Here is a 25943-nt window from a genome sequence, read left to right on the forward strand (position 1 = left end):
AGTTCGTGCGCATTGGGCAAAAAGGGGTGGTTTCGATCGGCCCCACTTGTCATTGACGCAGAAACAGTAATGGCTATAGCCAGGAATCCGCGACGCGCGCTTCGCTCACGCTGATACGCTGCGATCCATTGGATCCAAAACGTGTGGCATCGGATTCGTGCGGATCTGTTGCAAATTTACAATCGGAAGGAATTTAGCTTTGTCGTTTTTAAAATATGTTTTGCAAACTATGCTCAACAATATGGGTAACTCACTAATTCTTGTGAAACTCGTATAAAGCCACACTTATTTAGCAGAAATAGGGTTATTACCAGAAAGTACATGGCTTATACCTCCGGATAACCGAAACAATCGTCTAGGTGTGTATGCTCAGTACACTAGTACACCTAAAGTGTCTACTGCATTCCATATGGCCTCATTTTTTCTCTAGAAAGACAAATAGCTTTCGTTTTCTGTATACGTTCCATGGAAATCCTCGCCTCCCAGCAGTGACTAGTTTGTTTCTTCTGACGTATATCCACTCCCCGTTGGCTAATTGGTTGCATGCGTATGCATACGGTTACGGGTATATATGCTGCGTATCTTGACCAATGCGTATGTACGTGGAACGATATACATCTGGTATGGGGTGCTAACGGGTTGGAACGGTGGCTTTGTATCGTAGTGGCTTTCCACACATGCATGTACCAAATTCGTTCTTTTGTCAGGTCACTAGTAGAATACACCATAGTTTGAGTGGTTGAGACTTGAGACGGTACATCTACGTGGGTGTCCCCTATTCCCATGGGACTCGGGAACACTACAGTGAGGGATCGACAGCGCCAGGTCTAGGATGGTTCGTACGTTCATGGGTCTACACAGTATTCTGTACATACGACAAGTGCATCGTGTTCATGGCTTCCACAATGAATTGCACCCTTGTACCAACAGTAATTCTTGAGACTTTTTTTAGAGCGAAGACGCTAAAGGCGTCCGGCTTTAAATTAATAAAACCCACTGCAGGCAGAGTAACAAACACAACGAAACTTACAAACCCAAAAGGCCCTCGGGCCAAACATAAGTCGAAAGTCATAAGGGTTCAAAGCCGGCTAGGCAGCGAGTAAATACAAGGCCCACTGGCCCTAAACGAAGCGCGCAGGCTAGCGAAACAAAGATGCTACTCCCACTAGGCAGTAGCCGCAGGCTCCCTTGCCAACATGTAGACTTGCTGAAGGCGTTCTTGGGCGTGCTTCATAAGCTCAGCATCCTTGCGCCTTCCCAACGGACTCTACTGCTGTAAAAATAGAGTGCATTTGAAGATAATATTAGCCGGGTGCGATGGGAAGATGCCTTCAATCGTTAATTTGTTCCGGATGAGCCATATTGCCCAAAGAAGTGCCCCCGCACAACTCCACATCACACGCTTGCCTTGTCCCTGGACCGAATCAAGCAGGCCGGCGAGTTCGGTGGTGGACCGCGGGTCCCACTGTACTCCCGCTGCCTCACGCACCGCGCTCTAGGCAAACCTGGCTAACGATCAGTTCAAGAATACGCGGTTCGCATCCTCGGGTGTCCCACACACCGCACACTGGCCCGTAGCGGGGCCGTGCCATTTAGCCACGTTCACGGACGTTGGAAGTCTGTTCCGGAACATTTGCCACAAGAAAACTTTGATTTTTAGCGGGATACGCGCCTTCCATAGGCCCTTGACCACTAACTGTGCCGGCCCTTGGCAGAGCTTGTGGTATAACGACTTAACCGAAAACTTTCCGGAAGCGTTGAGATGGCACGTTGCTGTGTCCGGTCCGTCGGAAAGAGCGATCGTGTTTACTAAGGCTACCAGTGACACGAAACTAGCCTGCTCCTGAGTGTTTAATTCACGGCGAAAGTGGACGGCAAGGGGGCTAGCAGCCAACGCGTCGGCCACCGTAAGGTTCGGGTTCATAGCAAGTGCGTACAAGTCCTGGTATTCCGACCAGAGGGGCTGGGAGCCCACCCAAAAGTCTAGCCAGAAACAAGCAGACCGGCCATTGCCAACGGCGAACTTTGCCCCCAAGGCAAAGGCCGGCTTGATGGATTGGATGCCATTCCAGAAGGGTGATCCCCTCGAGGCCCCTTCGAAAAAATTCCCATTTGAGAAATACTTCGCTCTAAGGAGGTCGGCCCACAGGCCCACCGTCCCTTGCGACAGCTTCCAGATCCATTTGCACATGAGGGCGATGTTTAGCAATCTGGTGTTCGTGATCCCAAGGCCTTCCAAGGACTTGGGCGGCAGACAGCTGCCCACTTCACCATGTGATATTTGCGCTTTAGACCCGCTCCTTCCCCAAAAAAGCAGGATCGCGGCGTGTCCATTTTGGCGTCAACCCCTTCAGCTAGGAGGAAGAGGACCATGGTAAACATGGGGAGCGAGGAGAGACTCGAATTGGTAAGCACAAGTCTAGTCGCGGAGGTCCAACTATTCACCCTAGCCCCCGCGTCGTCCTCCCCCTAGGGCGACTCGGGCGGAGCCAGAAACCTAGCCGCCGCCGCCGCAAACTCCCTCCTCCTCTCCCTCCTCCGCCGCCGGAGGACGCCGCCGGGCTAAGCCCGGGAGCCGACGGCGGTGGCGGGGGATCTCCTCTCGCGCGCGTCTCCGGGGTGGGGCGGACCCCAAGGCGTGTGGTGGTGCGACCGATCTGGGATCTGCGGCGCAGCGGATGGCTGCAGCAGGCGGCGGGAGGCCGGCCCGTCCTGGCGGCGGGCGGCCCAGTCGCGGGCGGCGGCCAGGGCTGCGGGCGCTGCGGATGGCCCTTCGGGCGGCGGCGGCGGCTGCGGTCGGCGGTGGCCGGCTTGGCTGCGGTGGCGTGCGTGCTGCCTTCAGATCGGCGATGGCGGCGTGGAGGGCCTGGTGGTCTCGTCGGCGGCACCTTCGTTCAGATCTATTCTGACCGGTGCAGCCGGCGGTGGTGGTCATCTCTTCCGTCAGAGGTGGTCGACCTGAGGCTGGGTGTTCGGATCTCGGGATCCGTCATCTAGCACCAGCTGCGAGTCGGGGAGACGTAGTTGCCGGTGAAAACCGAGCCGACGGCGGGCGATGGCGGCATTCCACGTCGTTACCTTGATGAAGGCATCGTCATGTGACTACCGTCGACCCACTCGTACTGCTCCGGGGGAAACCCTAGGATCTGGTGTTCCAGACCGGATGATGGCGGCGCTGCGGTGTCGTTTCTCTCTTGGGAGCATCGTTTGTGGAGCAGTGCTGGAAGTCAGAGGCAGGAGGTGGAGCGGCTTCGTCTTGCACGGAGCTTCGGTGGAGATGTCAAGTCATGCCTGATCGACAGGTGCTATGCACGACAGATCCTCCAAGGACTTCAAGTTGTGTCGGCTGGTGGTACTTGGCAGCATGGCGCTGAGGTGTATCAGTGGCGACCACGATGTGTTCAGCTGTTTGCGCGCAGGGAGGAGGTGTCGTTGGGCGCCGTGGTGGCGTCGACGATAGCTGGACCGAGCAAGGTTGATGCATCAGTACAGTTCTGAAGATGGAGCGGTGGCAGTTGGCGGCGGCGGCCTCTGAGAGCACGCCGGACCAGTGTGTGTCCCAGACCCGGCAAGTGGCTAGGTTGGGGTCTCAGGTCTTAGATGTTAGGCTTGGCTACGATGTCTGTTTGGTATTAGGCCCAGGCTATCTGCGCCCCTTCATCAACTGGATAGGTGTAGCGACAGTTTGTTGCTTAGACGGCGGCTTTAGTCTTACTGTTATATGACTTTGTAAGGTCTTGTGAGAATAATTAATAAAGTGGTCGTATGCATCGCCCAGATACAGAGGCCGGGGGTCATCCTCCTTTTCAAACAAAAAATTCTACGGACGACAGGAACTTGCCGGCACAATTCTTGAGACTTGTGCAAGTAGTTTATGACCTCTTTGGATCGTAGAACATACGGAAGAAGGATCATAATTCTTACTACAAGATCTACAAATGAACCGTTTATGGCTTTAGGGTCATGGAGGCGCAGTGGATCCCGACCTTTGCCGTTGGAAGGGAGTACTTTGTTTGTATTATTATTTTTGCTTAGGATTTATGTCCTGCTCAGGAAGACAGGAAGGCAAGGCGACTGCGGCGACGCCCTAAAGATGGAATAAGTTACTCTCCACCTAGCCCCCTTCCCGATGGACATGTGGAGGTGTGTCTTCAACGGATCACATGCGATTCTGTCAGGTTTTTGTCCCCGGTGGATCTGATTGGATCAGGTCTTCGTTCCTCTATCTTCATGTGTCTACAGGTTGGATCCTTTCGATATACGCTTCTCTTCATCGACGATGATTGATGTTCTCGTGCACTGGTTCTCTGGGGTCTTAGCACGATGACTTCCCAACTATCTACTGAAACAAGGTTTGTCCGGCTCCTGCAAAGGACGGACAATGACCGTGATGCCCCTTCGGCTCGCTATAATGCTTGTAGCCGCCATGGTCTACGAACATTAATGTAATTTCTGTTACTTCTATTGTTCTTTGTATTGACATGATGTTTGCTGACTAGATTGAAAGTTTTCTTGAAAAAAGTCTAATCGGTCGAATGATACAAGATAATTCTGAAAAAGGCTTTCGCCCTGCTTTATATATAAAGCATCGATCCATAAGCATCACGATACAAACTCACGCCACCACCGCACATGACACACACACACCCAAGACAAGATACAAAGGTGTCGAGCACCGCCACACCACCCCAACGACTACCAATCCACTACACATGCGTGAGGAAGAACCGCTTGGAGGCAACGGAGACCTCCAATCCTCCGAGGAGAGGTGAGACGGAACAAGGACTCCAAGATGGTGCCTCCTAGAAGGGAACAACCACTGATAGCCGCCACCATCCGATCCCAAAGATCGAGTTTTCACCAGGAGCAACTCGAAGGACTAAGGACACCGCGACGGAGCCTTCATGAAGGATACTGTGTCCATGGCCGCCACCGCCGTAGGCCAGTACAAGATTGGACAAGTGATGTACCCTGTCACGCCCACCCCTCCGACGCATCCTAGCTCCGCAGACCACCAGCGACAATCCACCCACGTGGTCATGGCCGCTCGCCCGCACCCGAGGCGCAAGTTCCGCCAACGAACGCCGTGCCTCCCGCTGCCGCCCTGCATCCAGACACCCCCAAGACCGACCAAAGTGACCGTCTTTGGGCCAAAGGGCGCACCCGACCGAAGGGACCGCAGCACACGTCCTGCCTCGAACAACGCCGGAGCTACGTCAGCCCACACACGACCAGGGAACGAGGGAAGAGGGGGAGCGGACGCATCCGGGCTGGCCTACCCTTGTGCCAGCGACGGGTGGCCCGAGCTCGTCGGCTCCTCCCATCCATCCAACCTGCCTCCCCACCGGACAACTCCTGTGTCACCCCACCTCGGCGGCGAACGCACCACCACGCGAAGCAACCAACAAACACCCGCCCACTGGCAAGGAGAGATCCCAAGAACCGCCGCCAATCGCGAAGGAAGCTCACCGAGGAGCGCATCTGCGCTACCTACTATCGTCCAGCCCCCGGATCCTGGATGGCCCGCCCACCGGCCAGTCACTGCTGCGTCACACCACCACCCGCCGTGGCGATGGCAGGGGCAGAGACCTACAGCCAAAGCCGCCCTCGGCATGGGCCGCTAGACCCCAGATCTGGCCTCGACCTCGCCAACCCTGGCGACCAAGGCACGCCTGCCGCCGCCGCGCCGCCCAACGCACCACGGCGCACCGCCGCCGTTGACCAGCCCCGGCGAGCCGCCGTGCTGCTGCGCCCGGCACCTAGCACAGCACCCAGGCCTGGGTGAGCCGCCCCGCATCTCGCCACTCCCGCGTGGGGAAGAAGAGCACCCCGCCACCGGCGACATCGGCCGGGCTTCGCCCAGTCACGTCCCTTGGCGGCGATGAAAGAGGCGAGGAGGGGCGTCCCGCCGGCGGCTAGGGTTAGCCTCCCGTGCACCTGCAGGGGCGTCGCAGGAGGAGATGGGTTCGTTGATCTTTCCCCCCTCCAATGATACAAGATATTTCTGTAGCTGCCAAAATGAATTTGTATCATGGAGAATAGGGGTTGACAAATTCTTACCGAGTTGATGCACTTGTATTTCTGTTGGCCTCAGTTCTTGATAGAGTAGAACCTCATTTTGTTCTTCCTACGACCCAAAGAGGCCTTGACCCTCTCGCGAGTCAAGTGAAAATACAACAACCACGCAAAAACTTATGCCCTCAAACCTCAGCAACACATAGTAAGTTGTTCAAATTAAGTTGAAGCGCTGACAGAAATATCAGCAACACATAATAAGTTGTTCCAACTTGCCCATCCAAAGTTGCTCTAGATAACAAAACGCTCACTGAACTAATAAGATACTGAGGTAACCTCTGACGGTAGATAAATAAATAAGCTGCTTCCTCTCCGACCCAGTTTAAAGATACGTCACATAGTTTTCCACTCCCAGATTCTAGATAAGAGACTAGCCATGCATCAAGCTAAGCACTTCTCACGGCGAATGATGTACACCATCATCTTCAGCGGTTCCACGCTTTCCATTAACTTGAAGAGGCAGAGGTCACCCTCCCGCAGGCGGTTGCCACGGGCGAAAGACGCCCATCCTTTGAGGATCGACGTCCGATCCACCCTGCGTTGCAGCTCCGTGTTCCACGTCCTGCTCTTCCCCTCCCGCTGAAGCACCAAACTGATCATGTTCTTCTTTCCGTGATGCCCAGCACCGTAATTCTTGTTGAGATACCTTGATGCGTACTTTGCGCCAAATGTCTTTTATATATATGCATAATCAGGGAGGATGTTATTAACGCAGATACAGATATACTAGAGAAATTTGAGCATGGCTATGTAATCGGACGTAGTTGCAATTGAGGAACTGATAGGCCACCAAATAATTTGTTTTCTTTTTAACTTACTAGGAAGGTGGTGAAATTGTCGTAACGAACATTGGACCTGTTCAGGATCGCGACGTAAACTGGTACTGTCGAGTCAATGGCTTCTACTTTCTCCCGCACTTTCTGCTCCTGTGCTGGCGTTACAAAGGGTCTGTCTGGCAATATGAAGGGGGTCTCAGAAGCTCCCTCAGAATTGCCTCCATCCTCTTCAGATCCCAAAGATAACGTATCTTCACCTGCATAGGTTTTCAAAATGAATCAGGCTGAAATGATGGACACAATCTTCTTTTCATATACGCAAAAAAAGAAAAAAAATTGACGCATAAATTTTAGCATCTGTGATGTCTTATGTGCCATGTAGTGTGCCATACCATCGGTAGCCGGTTCCTCCTTAACAGAGGCTGTTAACGCCGTCTTTGCGCATATCCTTCTTTCAGCAGCCGTGTGTGCCATATCAGCTCTTCCACCAGAGGAACGACGAATGCCCTCTTTGTGAAGCAGATGGACAATTACTGTGAACTTTTCTTCCTTAACCTTTGCTAGTGGCTGAAAGAGGCAGATATCTCCCTCTTGAACACAGTTGTCGTGGACAAAGCTGCCCAAATAAAGGTTGCGCCGACCAGCACCAACCATGCCAGATGGCCTGATCTGCAATTTGCACCTCCATTCCTTGTTCTTGCCAGGCAGCTGGAGTATGATATCTGTAGCTTCACATGGGAAGTACTTGAGTGCGTAGTCCTTGCGTATTACCTAATTGAATTGGGGATAGAAGAGATGGTGATACTGTTGAGCTGTTTTATTGACAGTCGAAGTACTAAAACTTTATGACCATCATAAATGCCAAACTTTTGGCATACACATGGCTTCAACTAATAAGGCAACAATAATATTGATTTAGTAATGTATATATATTTTGTTGCAAACATATCCTTCAGAGGCTTGTGGGAGTTAGAAACAGAACATTGTCTTTGCAAAATAGTATCATAGCTAGAAACTGTGACACTGAGCAGTTCATAAGATTAACGCACCAGATTACCAATGTTTGCGCTGGTCTTCTTCATCTGTACAACAAGCACTGGGATTTCAGGTCGAATTTTCTCTACAAGTGCATGTATCTTCACCTTCTGTGCTTCTGTAAGATAGCACCACCCTGAAAAGACACAGTCATCCGAATGCATCTGCAGATCATCTGATTCCACCGAATTGTCTGCAGATAGACTGTCTTCAGCTGTAAAAAAGTTTCAACAGTAAGAGGACATGTGGTGGAGGTAACTGAATAATCTCAGTACACAACTTACCTGATAATTCCTCAGAAGAATCTGATATTGCAGCCTTCTTTGCTGATTTTTGATGACTGTACGAGCTTTCCTTTTGGCTTCCATCTGAATCTGAACCTTCCCCTGCTGACGACTGAGTGGTACCATTATGAGAACTGCTTGAATTATCAACATAGCGACTGCTTGGTTTTGTAACATCAGAGGCAGCCTTCGTGCCGGCACAGCACGTTTCTCTGATGAACCGTATCATCCTCTCACAGCATTCGCAATGGTTGCTCATCTTGGATACGTCCTGTAAAATGAATTGTACACTATATCAGGTGTCACTATCCAAATTTCTGTTTGCGTAACTAGTAATACCCTAATATAACTCAAGATTCTTAACTATGCCGTAAACTCTTTTGAGGGTAGGGAGAGACTTTCTCTGTTTACAAATAACAGAAGCAACAAAATGCTGTGAACACTACACATAACTAATGCTGCCCTGAAAATCTGTTTTCATTATCAAAGAAAGCAAAACAGAAATAAAATAAAAGTACAAATACTTCTGCTCTATGAAGGTGTGTTAGAAGAAAAGACATGATTATTTTGTAAGCAAGAGAGCAACTTCGCAGAAGAAGCTCTGCCTTGATCTTTCTGATGCATGCAATACTTTTCTGACTATCTGTTAACCATTAGGATCCCTTTGTGAGTTGTGACGTTACAAGGGGGGAAATGCAAATCTAAATAAATCACTAGTATATCTCTTTAAGAAACTAATAAAACACTGATGGTTAACAACAATAGAACAGCCAGCTTCTGAAATTCCTATCATTGTACAACACGACTGTTTTATATTACATTCATATCAGTTTCCAAAATTTAGCAGAAATAAAAAGAAAGCCAAACAACCAAGATAAAAAAAACAAATTCTGCTGCTCTATGCGGGTGTGGAAGAGGATAAAACATGATTAAATTGTAAACAACGAGAGTAACTTGGCAGAAGAAGTTCTGTCTTGATCTTCCTGAAACATGCAATAGGTTTCTGCCTGGATCTATTGATCACTACGCTCCATTTGTCATGCTACTAGGGGGAAACATACAGATCTAAACCACTCACTGAGATATCTCTTAAAAAGGGGGAAAAAATCATTGATGGTTAACAAGCATAAAACATTCAGTCTCAGAAATTCCTATCCTCATATGACAAGAGCGCTTTCGATATCATACCAGCTTCTGACAATTAGAAGAAACAAAAAGGAAAAAAAAAAAACAATAAAATATTTTAAAAATACTGCTACTCCATGCAGGTGTAGAAGAAGAAAAGACATAATTAAATTGCAAACAAGGAGAGCAACTTGGAAGAAGAAGGTTGCCGTGGTGCTGAAGGGTGCTGCGCCTGTGCTATAGCAGAATGTACTCCCAAGGGAATGCTAGTTCTGGCTTATGAAGGGGGGCGTCCAGGCACTGGAAGGGCACACACAGGCCAAAAGTCATTTATGATGGGAGCTGCATGCAGTCTTCTCATATTCCCAGGACATAAATCTGAGGGGGATTAATGTCATGGTCAGCCTCCTTAATTGTACCATGATTTGGCAAAAAAACTACTCAAATCAAAGAGGCAACAGTGCATGCAGACTTCTCATCTCCCCCAAAACATTAGTTTCAAAGAGGCAACACTGCATGCCGCTATATTAAAGCTCAGAAATAGTTTGGTCATGCGTGGAAAATTTGCAAGCACGGCGACATGTTCTCTGGCTATGGCGGTTGTAAATCAATGCATGCTGTTTATTCATTTATTCTAACTCATTCGGAAGATGTGTTTAGCTTTATGTCCATATTAAGCAATTTAAAAATCATTTCATTGTATAGCTTTGAGCCTTTGACATGTTTCATTGCTGCCGTGCGAACTGAATAAACTAAAATGGATTCGCACAGTAGGCACAAAATGGTGCATCCACTGATCAGTAACTAGAAAGCAGCATGGTAAGAACCAATTTCAGAAGTTTACACCCTGTTAAGCTAATAAAAATCACTCTGGACAAAGTGCTAACAATAGATGGGAAACTGAAGACATTCTCATGATGCAATATAAGTATATAACCCAGCCAAGACACTACCAACAGCTATAATCAATTGTCCAACTGATTAATTGAATATGATATGCTGAACATCCTGTGTGCGCATCCTGGACATCTTTGGCTCCGCGTCTGGTCTCCGTGTGAATCTCAACAAAACGGCCGCCATCCCGATCCGCTGCTCGGAGGAGCAAGTGCAGCAAACTGCGACCATTACCGGCTGCCAAATCGGCGATTTTCCTTGTAGATACCTGGGCCTTCCCCTTTGCCTCAGGAAACCATCCGCGGCTCAGCTTCAGTACTTGGTGGAGAGATTGGCGAAGTGCCTGCCAACTTGGAAAGCAGCCACCCTACCGAAGAGTGGAAGGTTAATCCTGGTGCTCTCGGTGCTCTGTTCGCTGCCTATACACGCCATGCTTGCCCTTGCCTTGCATGCGAAGACTTTGCATGCCATGAACAAGATCATCCGTGGATTTCTTTGGTGCGGCAAAGCCCAGGCCAACGGAGGCAACTGCTCTGTTGCGTGGGAGAAAGTGTGCATGCCGAAGTGGGCAGGCGGTTTGGCATCCCTAATCTCGCTAGTTTGAACGTGGCCTTACAAGCCAGATGGGCATGGCTACAAAGAGTGGACCGGCTGAAGCCTTGGCATGAATTCAGCATCCCGATCCCTAGTGCATCGATGGCCATCTTCTCTGCTGCTACCAGGGCTGATGTGGGCAATGGAAGCCGTATCCTCTTTTGGGAGGACCGGTGGCTGGATGCAGCCAGGATTGTAGAGGTGGCGCCGCTAATCTATAAGGCTGTCAGCAATCGTGTGCGGGCCGGCAAGCTACTTAAGGATGCGATACATGCGGGCGCTTGGGTCCTGGACATAAAACCTAATCTGAGCTTCGAGGCTCTCATGCAATACCTTGCTCTATGGCAGCGACTTCAGGGCATATCGCTTCAAGAGGACTCTGAGGACGCCATAACTTGGACGTGGGAGGCGAATGGGCAGTTTTCGGTCAGATCTGCTTATGCTGCTCTGTTTGCAGCTAAGGAGGTGGAGCCGACGGCACAATTCATGTGGAAGCCCAAGGCCCCTCTGCGATGCCGGTTCTTCGTGTGGTTGGCCATGAAGAATCGTTGCTAGACTGCGGATCAACTAGCACGCCGAGGCCTACCACACAATGATGCTTGCCCATTCTGTGATCAGGAGGTGGAGACGTTGAACCATATCGAGCTCACTTGTGTCTTCGCGAGGACGGTTTGGAGGACGATATGCACGGTTATTGGCAAGCCGCAATGGACCCCTCAAGTGAATGACTCTCTAAGTGCATGGTGCGAGGCGAAACCGAAGTGTTCGGGCCATGATGATCTTGGTACTCTGGGAGCTATGGAAGCATAGAAATGCCATTGTTTTCGACGGAGCCTCCCCCTCGCTAGACGGAGTAATACGAGCAATTGTGGCGGAAGGATATGCTTGGCATCAAGCGGGATTACTCAAAGGACATTGGAGTGACATGGCGGTGGAGCTTCAAAGGTGGGCGAGGCGTGAGTAGTGTGTACTAGGACGTGTGGGTGAGGGTGGAGTCATGGCTCTTGGCGTTGTAAATCTTTTGTAGACTTTTGGGTTTCTTTACACCCCCCCCCCCCCCCCTTCTATAAAGTATGATATGCGCACTCGTGCATATTCGAGAAAAAAAAAAGATATGCTGAAAAGAACATACAACATATATCAACAGACATGCTCAAACAGGTCAAAAAACACATAGATGCTCAAATCACAACAGAGAAAGATATTATAGCAGCGACAGTACTACCTGATACTGTAATAGAACCAGTGAGGAATTTCTGATCACAGTACCGGGACAGCAATCCTCTAGTGAAACGATGTAAATCTAGACACACTAAGTAACGGACGGTTGGGAATTTAAAAAAATTAGGAACACTTTGCGAACCGGTCCTTTTTCCATAGTTTCTTTTTTTTAACTTATTTATTTTTCGTTTTCTTTCTTCTTTCTTTTTCAAAAAATGGTTGCGCTTTCAAAATGCTGTTCTAAAAATCTCAAAGTTTTTATTTCCAAATTTTGTCCATAAATAAAAAATTGTATTTTCAAAAATTGCAAGGTCATTTCAAAAAATGTTTTGTCTTTAATTTTTTTTCAGAATGTCAAAACGCAAATAATTTTTTGAAAAGCATGAATAAACTGCGAAAACAAACATTTTCGGAGAACACGAACAAAAATTTAAATTCCATTTTTTTTCAGAAATGAGAACAAAAACTGATATAAAAAGTGTTCTAAAATTTCCAGAACATTTTTTCAATTTTTTAAAAATAATTTTAGAAAATGGGAACATTTTTTAAATTCCGACAAATTCCAATAGGTGTCCGACAGGAGCGATGCCGTCGCTTAGTTGGGCAAGGCCTACGATTTTTTTCCTTTTCTATTTTTTCGTTTCTTCTATTTTTTACTTAATTTGTTTTTTCTCCTTTTAAAAGTTTATTACTATTTTGCAATCTGCTCCAAAATATGAAATAACAAAATAACAGTTTTAAGTAACTATTTTAAATTCTTTTTCATTTAAATATTTATTAAATGTTTTTGAAAAAAAACCTTTGTTGTTTTCAATTGTATCATTTTGTATTTATTAGTTATGTTAAAACTTAAAATGACAGTTTTAAGTACCGATATAAATTATGATTTTAAATACCTTTTTCCTTCAAACCTGGCATGGATGCCTACTAGGACATGCTACGTAGAACATGGTGTGTTTTTTTTTTACATTCTTGAAATAACCCCAACTTTTGCGAGCAGGTGGCATGCCCATGGTAGGCACCATGCCTCCAATATTTTTCCCATGGCCTTGTATGACCAATTTAAGGCACCAAGCCAAGTTGCTTGGATTTTTGACAAGTTTTGCATTTTCTAAAATTTTCTCGGTCAAAAAGGTCGATAAATAGGTAGACGTGTCGCAACTTGCATACGGTATCGAAAGTCGTTCAAACCTACCATGGATGCTTAACATTGGCATCTTCACCTAGTGGCAAAAGTTAGGGTAATGTACACAAAAGCACATGTTCAACGTGGCCAAAAGGGTCCGTCTGAGAGCAGGTTGTTTTTTGATCCTTGAAATGGCCGGAATTTTTTTCATGGCCTCATATGACCAGTCCAAGGAACCATGACAAGTTGTTTTTGTTTTTGACATGTTTTGTAGTTTTCTTGGTCAAAAAATGCGGAAAAAGGGTGGACGTGTCGCAACTTGCATACGGTGTCAGAAACTGTTCAAACCTAGCATGGATGCTTTAAGGGGCATGACCACTTGGTAGAAAAAGTTGGGGTCATTTCAAGGATGTACAAAATCGAGCATATTGAACGAAGTGTGTTCGGAGGGCCAGAAGGCTCCATCTGAGAGCATGTTGTTTCCAGACATCCTTGAAATGACCCTACTATTTTTCAAGGGTCTCATATGACCAATTCAATGCATCATGGCAAGTTGTTTGGGTTTTCCACATGTTCTACATTTCCTAGAGTTTTCTCGGTGAAAAAAAGGACACTTAATGGCAGAACATGCCGCAACGTGCATATGGTGTTGGAAGTCATTCATACCAGGCATGGATACCTAACATGGGCATGCCTACATACTTGCAAAAGTTGGGGTCAGTCCTGATATTTCCAAAGAAATACCATGTTCAATGGAGAGTGTTCGGATAGGCCAGAAGGATCTGTTTGGGAGCACCTCATTTCTTGACGTCTCTTAAATGACCTTATTTTTTGTGGCCTTGTATGACCCGTTCAAGGCACCATGCAAAAATGTTTGAGTTTTTGCCAAGTTTTGTATTTTCTGGATTTTTCTTACTGAAAAAAGGCGATTAATGGCAGAACGTTTCACAACGTTTCTACGGTGTCGGAAGTCATTCAAACTAGGCATGGATGCCTAAAATGGGCATGCCCACTTGCTTGCAAAAGTTGGTGCATGTCCTGAGATTTCTAAAGATATACCATGTTCAATGGAGAGTGTTTGGATAGGCCAGAAGGGTATATGCTTGGGAGCACCTCATTTCTTGACATCCTTCAAATGACCCCATTTTTTTCATGACCTTATATGACCAATTAAAGGCACCATGCCAAATTGTTTGGGTTTTTGCCCAGTTTTGCTATTCAACGAAGAGTGTTCGGATAGGCCAGACCATGCCAAACTGTTTGGGTTTTTGCCCAGTTTTGCTATTCAACGAAGAGTGTTCGGATAGGCCAGAAGGCTCCGTTTGAAAGCTGTTGTTTTTCGACATCCATTAAATTACCCTCAATGTTTTCCACCAACGTCTATGACCAATTCCAGGCATCATGACAAGCTGTGTACATTTTTGCAAAGTTTTGCATTTTCTGAAGTTTTCTCACTGAATAAAGGCCGATAAAATGGTCGGAACGGGTCGCAACATGTAAACAGTGTCGAAGGTCATTCAAACCTCGCATGGATGCCTCATTTGTCCATGCCAGACTGTTACAAGAAGTTGGGATCATTTATCCGTAGCCTAAAAAATACCAGTTTAGATGAGGGTATTTGTAATTTCTGTCATTATCAATCAACATGAACATTTTCTTTTGTCCTAACAATTTCTTGAAATTTGTCAATAGTTTTGGAATTACAAAGTGTGTATGAAAATTCTACAAACATGAACACTTTTTTTCCAAAATTGTAAAAAATTACGAATGATGAAAATTTCAAACAAAAATTGCGAACCACATACTTTTTAAAAAATATTATCAACTTTTTTGAAACACATACATTTCTTATATTTTTTAACAATTTTTTTAAACTGGAACGTTTTATGAAATTCCAGAACATTTTTTACAATTGTACACAATATTTGAAAACAAGAAAATTTATGTTATGCCAAACTATTTTTCGAATTTTTGAACAAGTTTCACAAAGAATAATAAAGTTCAAAATTAGAAAAATGAATTAACTAAAAGATAAGAAAAATGCAACAAATTGAAAAGAAAAAAATGCTTAGGCCCTAGAAAATAAGAATATTTTTCAGAAAACGTTAGCATATTTAAAAGCATATTCCTAAATTTGAAAAAATGTTTGTGTTTTCAAATAATGCTCGCAAATTTGAAAAAGTGTTTGCATTTTGAAAAAATGTTTAAAATTTGAAAAATTGTTCACATTTTCAAGGAAATGTTCACAAACTTCATAAATTATTCACCTTTTCGAAAAAATGTTTGCAGTTTCAGAAAAATGTTTACAATTCTGTAAAAATGTTCTTAAAATTTGAAAAATATTAAAAAATCACAGTATTTTTCATAATAATGGTTAATTTTTTTGAAAAAAAATCTTGTTTCCCAAAGAAATTCATATTTTTGTAAAACTTTTCATTTCTTAAAATATTCATGTTTCGAAAAGTATTCCCAAAGATGAAAGAACTCATTAGTTTTTTTTTAGCTATATAAAAACGCTTTAGCTACAATACCCCCTATTTATTCGCTACAGTGTCTGGCCATTCTAGGTGATAAAGAACTATGCGGCATATGTATCAGCAAGCTGTACGTGTTGGTTCTGGTGGCTGTTGACAAGTTCACAACAGCTGGAGGTCTTGTGTTCGATGCCCAATCAAAGGTGGCACCGGCATATGAACAGTTACGGAATGGAGCATGCGCCCTAAAATGTCCGTGGCGCTGATATTAAGGTGAATGGAGTGTGCCCTATATCACCACGACCAATCTTCAAATACGGAGACTTGAGAGATTGGTTTGAACCGCAAACCACAAACTATGGCAATCAAGCTCGAGACAACCACTCTCTTGGAATGGTCATTAATGACCGTTAGCATGACGATGGGTCACTAGTAGAAAACAAGGCATTGGTTCGGCCCTCGTAATACCATTAATCCCGGTTCGCTCACGAACCGGGACCAAAGGAGGCAACTGTCCCGGTTCGTGAGCCCAGGGGGCCGGCCGGGCCACGTGGGCCATTGGTCCCGGTTTGTCTGGACCTTTTGGTCCCGGTTCCACGCACGAACCGAGACCAATGCGCCTCGCCCCTGGCCCATGACCATTAGTCCCGGTTTGTGCCACAAACCGGGACTAAAGGGTTGGTCCTCGTTGCGGTCAGAGTTTAGTCCCACCTCGCCAACCGAAGGGCGCTCACACCAGTTTATAAGCCCGTCCCTCTCTGCCTTGTTGAGCTCCTCTCAAAGTGAAAATAGATGCCCTTATACAGGGAATTTGACCTAAATTCAGAGTAAATTTCTTTGGAATTCATGGAAATTTATTATGAATTTAGGTTGAATTCTCTCTATAGGCGCATATATGCTCATTTTTTTATGTTGGGGTTGGCGATCTTTACAGACTTTTTGTGTGTTGAATATGCACCATTCAAAATCAGTCTTTGCTTTGAATGATTCATTTTGAACACACAATAAGTTCAAGAAAATGAAATCCCTTTGTAACAGATGAGTTTTCGTCCGAAACCCTGATACTTCGAAAGAGATTGTTCATTTTGTTCACGAAGTGCATCCAGCTTTTGCCGTAACCCTCTCAACTTTTTAGCACATGCTATGTGGGTGAAATGATGATACCATACCAACTTTCAACCTTTTCAGAGCTCATTTGTAGGGCTTTTCAATTTCAGGTCATTTAGCTCAAAACAATCCATCACTGCATGAAAAATAACAAATGAAGTCAGAAAGGGTTGAAAATTGATGATGTGGCTTTGAATGGTGCATTTTGAACACAGAAAAAGTCTGGAGTTCAAATAAGTTCAAGAAAATAAAATCCCTTTGTAACAGATGAGTTTTCTTCCGAAACCCTGATACTTCGAAAGAGATTGTCCATTTTGTTCACGAAGTGCATCCAGCTTTTGCCGGGACCCTCTCAACTTTTTAGCGCATGCTATGTGAGTGAAATGATGATACCATGCCAACTTTCAACCTTTTCAGAGTTCCTTTGTAGTGTTTTTCAATTTCAGGTTCACTTGAAAGGCTTTTCAATTTTAGGGTCTTATAGCTCAAAATAATTAGTAAATGCATGAAAAATAACAAATGAAGTCAGAAAGGATTGAAAAATGATGATGTGGCTTTGAATGGTGCATTTTGAACACACAAAAAGTCAGGAGTTCAAATAAGTTTTTAAAAATGAAATCCCTGTGTAACAGACGAGTTTCCGTATGAAATCCTGATACTTTGAAAGAGATTGTCCGTTTTGTACATGAAGTGCATCCAGTTTTTGTCGTAACCCTCTCAACTTTCTTGCACATGCTATGTGGATGAAATGATGATACCATGCCCACTTTCAACCTTTTTCAGAGTTCATTTGAAATGCTTTTCAATTTTAGGGTCTTATAGCTCAAAATAATCAGTAAATGCATGAAAAATAACAAATAAAATAAATAAGTAATTAGAAACAAAATAATATAAACTTTATTAAAATATATAAGTAGAAACAAAATAAAATGAAATTTAATAAAATTTATGAATTTAAAATTAACAAAGTATTTTTTGTTCAAAACATTATAAGAAACCTCTAGTACTATTGAAACTAAAATTATATAAAATTGATGCAACTAAATTATCGAAGTATTTTCTGTTCAAAATCATTAAAAGCAAAAAGAATTTTCATAAAGAACTTTTTTTGTTAGAAACTTTAATAGCAAAAAGAATTATCATAAAGTAAAATAAATAAGTAATTAGAAACAAAACAAAATAAAATAAATAAGTTTTTTGTTGTAAGTAGAAACAAAACAAAATAAATAAAACAAAAAAGAAAACAAAAAAGGCAAAAAATAAAAAATATGCCACCTACTAGGCCACCACGGCCTGAATACGACTAGAAACCCATCCATGGGCCAGGATTCAGGCCCGCAGAAGGCCCAGTAGGCCCATCAGGCATATCAGTAACAATTAGGCCCGTAAGCCTGCAATGGAGAGGAGCTCGAGAGGGGTGCGACAGTGGGGCTTATAAACCACTGCGCGCCTCTCTCAACTAGCGAGGTGGGACTAAACTCCCACCACCACCCCGCTGTGCAAGGCCTTTGGTCCCGGTTGGTGGCACCAACCGGGACCAAAGGCCGCCGCTTCCCGCACTTTGGGCTGCTGAAAAGAGGCCTTTGGTCCCGGTTGGTGCCACCAACCGGGACTAAAGGTCGCATTCGTCCCGGTTGCTGTCACGAACTGGGACCAATGCTTCGTCTATATAACTAGCACTTGTGAAATTTTTCATTCAGTTCGTCTTCCCCGCCCCGACGACGCCGCCAGGCTGCCCCTCTGCGCCTCGCCGTCGCCGTCGCCGCCCTGCCTCCGACGCCGTCCCGCGCCGCCCAGACGCCGTCGCTGCCCCGCGCCCCCTTCCTCCTCGTCGCCCGTCGCCACACCCCTCACCTCCGCCCCCTGCCTCCTCGTCGCCCGTCGCCGCGCCCCTCACCGTCACCGTCGCCGCCCCCTGCCTCCTCGTCGCCCGTGGCCGCGCCCCTCACCGTCGCTCTCGTGCCCTGCCTCCTCGTCGATCGCCGCCCCCTTAGTGAGCTCATATGAATTTTCCTAATTTAGATGTGTAGTTAATTTAGATGTGTAGTTAATTGAGTTGTTGTAATTTGTTCATAAATGAATATGCAAAAGTTAGAATTTTTTCTGTTCATAGATTTTTTTTGTGATATTATTGTTGAATATGCAAATGTTTGTGTGTTCATATATATGCAAAGAATATGTCAATTTTTTTCATAGAATTTTTATAATTTTTTTCTGTTGTAATTTTTTTCATAGAATTTTTATCTTGTTCATAGAATTTTTATGATTTTTTTCTGTTGTAATTTTGTTCATAGAATAAGAAGAGAAAGTGTTTAATAGAATTAGTTAGAAAAATAATAGAACTAGTTAAACTAGTTTATTTTTAGTAAGTACTACTTTATTCTATTTATAGTAAGTGCTTAGTAGTTGAACTCGTTGATTTAATAAAACTAGTTTGTTTTACTATAGAAGTAGTTTATTTCTAGCAAGAAAATTAATAGAACTAGTTTATTTTTTTAGTTAAAGCAATTATTCCCGCATCGACGTCGACGATGCCAATCCCGCATCCTCGTCGTCGACTCGGCGGAGGAGGCCGGCTTGATCAGAGGGGCCATGTCCGGGACTGGGCTCCGCCGGGCTGGTTTTGGGAGGTGCTACCTTTCGGGGGGGCGTAGGTTGGTGAGGAGCCAGCCCGTCATTTACCCGATCCTTGTTTGGTGGCGGTCGCGTGGGCCAGTGATGGTGCCGAGGCTTCCGGACACCGCGGAGGTGGTACGTCACCGTGTCAGCGAGGAGGACGAGCACGTCCGTCGCTACATGGTTGCGTTGGAGTGCAAGTTCGACAATACCTGGTAGGTTCTTCAGGGATTTCACTGGAGCTATGATCCTGTGATGGTTCCTTCCCTTTGGGTATCCACCGCCCGCGCCGATACCCGTCGGGCGCTACGGTTCTAGCTGTACTAGCGATGCTATATGTATGATAGTATTCGAGGTGTATTAGTGATAATATTCGACGATGTACGGACGCATGGAGATGATGTAGTTTTCCTTATAATTGAATGCATCCTAATTTGAATACTACTTTATTTTGTGATTTGATTTTGCTTATTGAATGCTCAAATTGGAAAACTACTCCTACTTTGAATGCTAAAATTGGAGAGCACTATGCAAGGCGTATGCATATGATTAGTTGATAGCTTATAGGGTTTTTGTTTTCGCAGAAATCTAGGAGCCCCCCTCCATCATCCCCGTCGTCGTCCCCGTCACCGACCCCCTCCGACCTCGAGGTGAGACCAGCCACGAACCGGTTTTAGAAAGATAATTAAATGATATTTCGGGTTGACTTTAAGTCTATTGAGTCTCCACCATATATGAGAGGACGAAGAATCCCGACTGTTGTCGTGGGGGTAGCTTCTCCTTCGTTCCCGTGTGCTAGACAATTTGGTGTAATGCACTCGGGAACGAAAGGAAGGAGCTACCATCACCGATGGTCGCAAATGTCTGAGAGTTTTCAAGAAAAGACTCGACAAATCGATAGTCAACCCGTGATGAATAATAATGATCTAACTTAGGTTTTTTAGTACATATATTTAATTGTAGACCTTTAATATTTGAATTATGAACATAGGAAATGTCGTACTCGAACGACGAAAGTCTCCCGTGGGAGTGCGACTGGTGCCACGACGACCGAGGTCTGTGCGCCACGCCTCACCTGGACGAAGATCGGCGCTTCAGTATTAAGCTGGAGGAGACCTTCGATGTTGAAACGGTACGCAACGACGACAAGTGTTATTTTTTCGTAATTAAGCACGACTTCAACTATTTCAACATGTACTTTTCATCTTTTACAATTCGACTAGCTTATCCCATGTAAGACGCTACGTCTTGGAGAGGATGGGTTTTGAAGACCATGAAAGTATGGAAACAAAGAAAATTCACCTAAGGACCCATCATGATATAGATTTTGAAGTAAATCTGTATAATTCTAAGAGCGTAACCCATTTTGGTTGCAAAAATTGGGAAGCATTTTGCAAGATGTATGGTTTTGATGAGGGTATGCTTGTCACCATGGATCTTGGTGATCCTGACATCGAGCAAGACAATATGGACATTTGGGTCCTTGTTGATACGCCTCCAATTCTACCGCTATGTGAGTTTCTCAAACATAGTTATTAGCTAATTTATATTGTTCATTTCAAAATAGTTGACGGCTTATTTTCATTGACAGCTTATTTTGATTGTTCAAACAATGTGCGGAACATGGTAGACAGAACCTACTACACCGATGGCTCTGAGTTAACTTATAAGGAGAAAACTCGCCTGGTCAGATTTTGTACTGATCTTGAGAATTACAATATCTATTATAAAACTCCTCCACATTATGGTCAATACGTGCCACTAGTGCACGTGTTGAACTACGGTAACTACTATGGAGATACCCTGGTAAGATTTCTTACTATTACGACATCTGTGCATCTTTTGCATACTTCTAAAACTAGTACATCATTGCTAACTATGAAGTTATTACTATGTTTTTCAACAGATAATCCCAGAGGATTGTGTGCCTCATTTGATGTATCATAATGATAGCCTTGATGTTTTGAACATACAACCAGTTCATCCTACGAATCTCAACTGTCCATACCGGATTTCTAAAAGAAGTGAAGACATGAAAATCAAAGAATGAAAAAAATGTATGGACAGTCGCAAGGAGGTTCTTGGAAGCAAAAGGAAGCGAAGCGCAAAAATTAGAGACAGGATGATCTCCATTCTCCATAATGGAGAGTCGGGGTCTATATTGTTTTATACTATTTTACCTTAAAGAGGGTATTTAGGTCCTACCTAATACTTATGATCATGTGCTAAGAACAATTAAGTAGGGTTGGTTCGATGACTATGAGGATGATGATCGTATGACTTGTTATTAATAACGAGTAGAAGTTGTATGATGATGATTAGTAGGACTTGTTATTATGATGATGCATGATGCGGGCATGAAGAGTTATTATATATCAGTTATTATATATCTCTGTTAACTAGCTTACACACCCTAAATTACCCCCTAAACCCTCCCCCCTTTCAAAAAAAACAAAAACCCCAGCCACTGAAATGCTGACGCATGAATGCCTTTTGGTCCCGGTTGGTGTCACCAACCGGGATCAAAGGCCCTCCTGCCTGGGCTGGCCGCAGCGGCCACGTGGAGGCCCATCTGTCCCAGTTCGTGTAAGAACCGGGACTAAAGGGCTAGGGCATTAGTAACGACCCTTTAGTCCCGGTTCAACAACCGGGACAAAAGGCCCTTACCAACCGGGACAGATGACCCTTTTTCTACTAGTGGGTCGACATGGCGACTTTGATGAAATCGCTACTCCGGGAGTACCTGGTAAGGGCATCTTTAACGTAGAACTTAGCAGTGCAGCGGTCGAGGCTAGCATCGGCACAGCTGGCACAGCGTCCCGGTCTTCGTGCCTGTTCAATGCCGTAGAGACTTGACCGGACAGGACGGGGCGGCTCTCTATGCATTCAAATCAGTTGCCCGTTCGTCCGCCTGTAGGCATTAAACAAGTGCAGCAGGTGAGAAACCCACTCTAACACCCACATTCACACGGTATCCGCTTGGCCTGTCCGGGCCCGCTATTATGCGTGGCCAAGCACGGGCATGATCCTCCTCTGTGCACCACGCGCGCCATGACCACGAGTTCCAAAGTACTATGGGAGACCCTCTCACCGTGCAAGCCTGACATAGGCTGACTTGCCGATAAGCTCGTTGGAAGTCAGCGACGATGACAAGATGTACGATGGATGAGGCATCCGACGACAAGCTGGCGCCACCACCCATTCTAGTCCATGCCGGCTTCACCTTGGAGAAGGCGCAGATGCACTTGAACTCCGTAATGACGGAAGAGCATTCGGCACCGTCGGTGTCGGTGTTCCAACATGCGCAAGGGGACCAACGCCACAACTTCCAAATCCTCGATGAGCATCCGCTCACGGAGGGACTAATTGCCAGCGAGCAGGCTACGACAAAGGTGTCACAACCATGGTGTCGGAGGATTCATGGTTCCTGGATGAGTAGCGGGCGTTGTACAAATTCATCAGTAGCACCTGCGAGCGATGGCAGCTGCACATCATGGTCGAGGAGCAGGATGCATTGTTCGTGCAGATTATTGCAGAGGCGGACGAAAAGGAGGCGCAGGTGAATGCATGATGTGGCTAGCTCTGCGTCGGTCACATCATCAGTGTGTTTCACACGCGACCACAACGACACCGAGGCCGCCTCGTCCACGACCGGTGATGTCTACACGACGGACTCCGGCAATGAAGAGTAGGAGGTGGGACACAAACGCGGTGCCGTCTCGTGTCCCACATCATATTCTTTCCTTCGCGCAGCTTCAATTTCCGGGGCTCACGGCCAGTAAGCTTGCCGGACATGGGGAAGACATGACATGGAACACACACGCCTCCATGGTTGACGAATATTTTAGACTAGGTTAAAAAATGTTTTCAGACGTTAGTCCTTGGGGGCACGTGCATAAACAAGGTCAAGCCGATTCCAGTAGGGGAATGGCTACAACGCAGCATGGGCGGCTCGTTCCGGCGGCAGCAGTGGCCATTCAGTGGTCTTGGAATCTCGGCTGTGATTTTTATTATGTTTGAGATGCTTTGTACTTTTATTGAACTTTTAAAACAAATCTGATCCTTTTCATAAAAGAAAGTGTCGTTCGCTTTTGTTTAGTTGAAATATGTGCAAAATTCTTTCAAAATGTATGCGGATACGATTGAAACTCCCATACACGTGGAACATGAAAGTTATAGTGTCCAATCTACTTTGCCTTTATCTAGTGAGTCAACACTTTTGCCTTATCTGGTGAGTCACCGCAGGCTTAGATATTTTTGAGCGTATATCGGCATGCACGACTAGAGATTTGGGATTTTCTCGGCCAGGTCGTCTCTGAGCCTGAGCTCGAGTTTGAGGACACCGCCCACTCCCAGTCGCCCACTAGGTCTCTGCCTCGACTGCATCGACCCCGTCGGCGGACACCGCTCACTAGGTCTCTGCCTCGACTGCGCCGGCCGCCGGGACTCCGCTTGAGAGGCAAGTCTTTAATCGGTGGGATTAGGTTTGTCCCGTGCTATTTTTCTTCAATGCGAGCAGGATTTCTCATACATGTTCTACTCATATTCTTCATCTCAAGCTCAAGTAATCAGTCGGAAGTTTGGACCATGATTTCTTTTTCTAGATGTGGATTCTGGCTGCGGATTTTCCCGTATTCATCAGAATCACAAGAACAGAGTGACCTGTCCATTTGTCGATACTCGATGGTTCTTTAAGCTTTCTTGTTCTTAACCTGTCTATGAAGAAGATACCAGATGGACATTATGTGCCTCTCTGTTTAGCTAAAGAAGTAGTAGATCTCAGATTACTGTTCACATCAAATCCGTTGTTTTCAAGCCGGACCTTACATTCCTCACTGGTGCACATGGAAAGGTCCTCTGAAGAAACAATGAAAAGCCAAGGAAAGGGTGTATAAAAGGTGTTAAACTGCAAACATATTAGGCCAATCCCCAATGGATTGTGGGTAAACACTGCTAATACATACATCCAGCATATGTTCCTTTGCGAACCACAAATTTGATCACGAATTCACGATTCATTACACAGAAATCCTCTACTTCAACAGCAATTCCACTTCTATTTTCTTATCACTTTATCAGAGCATTCTGTCCAAGTACAAAACATTCTGTCCTAGCACCCATGGGCAATGGCCACACTTGAAATTCAGTTCCAGCACGGAGCCCGCAACACAAGCGCAGCACCAGCCAAAATATTCTTCACTGCCACATGCTGCACGCTTTCCCTACACAGGAACAGAATTGAGAATGAAATGGAGATTGGGAGGAAACTGGGTAACCTATGACTGTGCTCACCAATGGAGCTCTCTGGTGTAAGAGAGGAACAGAGATGAAACAGTCTGATTGACCAGAGCTGGATGAACTATGTACACAATTGCAAATGTTTCCGGTTGAGGAAATACAATGTTTTCATATGGGAAAATTAGGCATAAAAATTCGAAAATGATTGAAGTAATGGAATGTAATCAAACTGATGCAAAAACATAGGGCTTCTTTTTTCTTCTGTTGGATATGTAGATGGTAAAGCTGATGCTCTATTTTGGTGTCCAGTTCTAGCACCTGGGTACTATATTTGGTAACTAGCTTTTGCTGGTCTGTCGCTTTTAAAACCTCTCGCTTGCATTAGATGCGCTAGCATTAGGCGGCACTTAGTCTTTTCTTATGCTTGTAAGACCTATTTTACTGCTTATGCACTGGATGATTTATACACCCTCCGTTCCAAAACAGTGTTGTAATTTATTTTGAAACGGAGGGAGTATATTTATTTGTTCCATTATCTGATGATAGTTGAACCCAGCAAAAGGTTGGTCGTATGGGGAAAAAAACCAAGAAGGCAAAGAAAAGGAGGGCACAAGGTCAATGTCAAACTAAACCCAGTTGTACAATCATATGGGGCATATGACCAAATCCACCAAAAATATTTAGGACATCATAGCCATATTGACTTATTTAGTGATTTTAGGGTGTCTTTAGTTACGCAAACAACTTTGAATAATGCCAGATGAATTTTCTTTTTCATTTTGAAAAGGTGAAGACCCCAGCCTCTGCATCAAGCAATGCACACTGCCAATTTATTAAACATGAAACAAGTCCAAGTCACTGAGTACAAAAAGAAGTAAAATAAAACAAGACCACGTCCGGTCTATAACGGGATTACATATCTCATCCACGTAATCTATTATTGGCTTGCCTGACAAACTGGTTGAACAAACCCATGGAACCGACTTCCGATGGTTGATCCAAAGGTCGTACGCGCCCGCATGTCCACACATTGCAGTAATTACCACGTATGGATAGACACCGTAGATTTGAAGACATTTGAAGATAACCTGCAGAAAATTAGGAACATATGATCTTTTAGAAACACACTCATTCCGGCAATTCCAAATTGCCCAAAGAATGACACAAACCCCCACATGGATTTGGACCTTTACTTTTTGATGAATACCACCCAACTAGTTCCCAAAGAAATTTGGTATACTTGTTGCTGGGGATAAATTGTAAGTAACATGACTTGTGTGCCAAATACGGGTAGTTAACGGGCATGACGGGCATAAACGATGATTTTGTTTCCTCTTGATCACAAAATCAACAATTTTTGCTACCCTGTCAATTAAGT

General features: G+C 45.2%; 1 protein-coding gene across 1 annotated transcript; it reads right to left on the reverse strand.

Moving 5' to 3' along the window:
- Window positions 1-6456: 6456 nt before the first annotated feature.
- Window positions 6457-8429, reverse strand: LOC123075602 (B3 domain-containing protein Os03g0620400-like). Its single transcript, XM_044498167.1, has 5 exons — window positions 8171-8429; window positions 7901-8022; window positions 7244-7622; window positions 6894-7108; window positions 6457-6747 (listed from the first exon to the last, which is right to left on the reverse strand). Exons 1-5 carry the CDS (start codon window positions 8427-8429, stop codon window positions 6457-6459), a joined length of 1266 nt encoding a protein of 421 aa, XP_044354102.1.
- Window positions 8430-25943: the final 17514 nt, after the last annotated feature.

This window comes from Triticum aestivum, chromosome 3D, assembly GCF_018294505.1.
Source record: "Triticum aestivum cultivar Chinese Spring chromosome 3D, IWGSC CS RefSeq v2.1, whole genome shotgun sequence".
Taxonomy (NCBI): domain Eukaryota; kingdom Viridiplantae; phylum Streptophyta; class Magnoliopsida; order Poales; family Poaceae; genus Triticum; species Triticum aestivum.

Excerpts from the sequence above, each read along its gene's own strand:
- LOC123075602 (XM_044498167.1), bottom strand. The coding sequence starts at position 8,429 with ATGAGCAACCATTGCGAATGCTGTGAGAGGATGATACGGTTCATCAGA. Across the intron at positions 8,023-8,170 it reads TTCTTCTGAGGAATTATCAG|GGTGGTGCTATCTTACAGAA; the intron begins GTAAGTTGTGTA and ends GTGTCTTTTCAG. Across the intron at positions 6,748-6,893 it reads ACAATTTCACCACCTTCCTA|ACATTTGGCGCAAAGTACGC; the intron begins GTAAGTTAAAAA and ends TATATATAAAAG.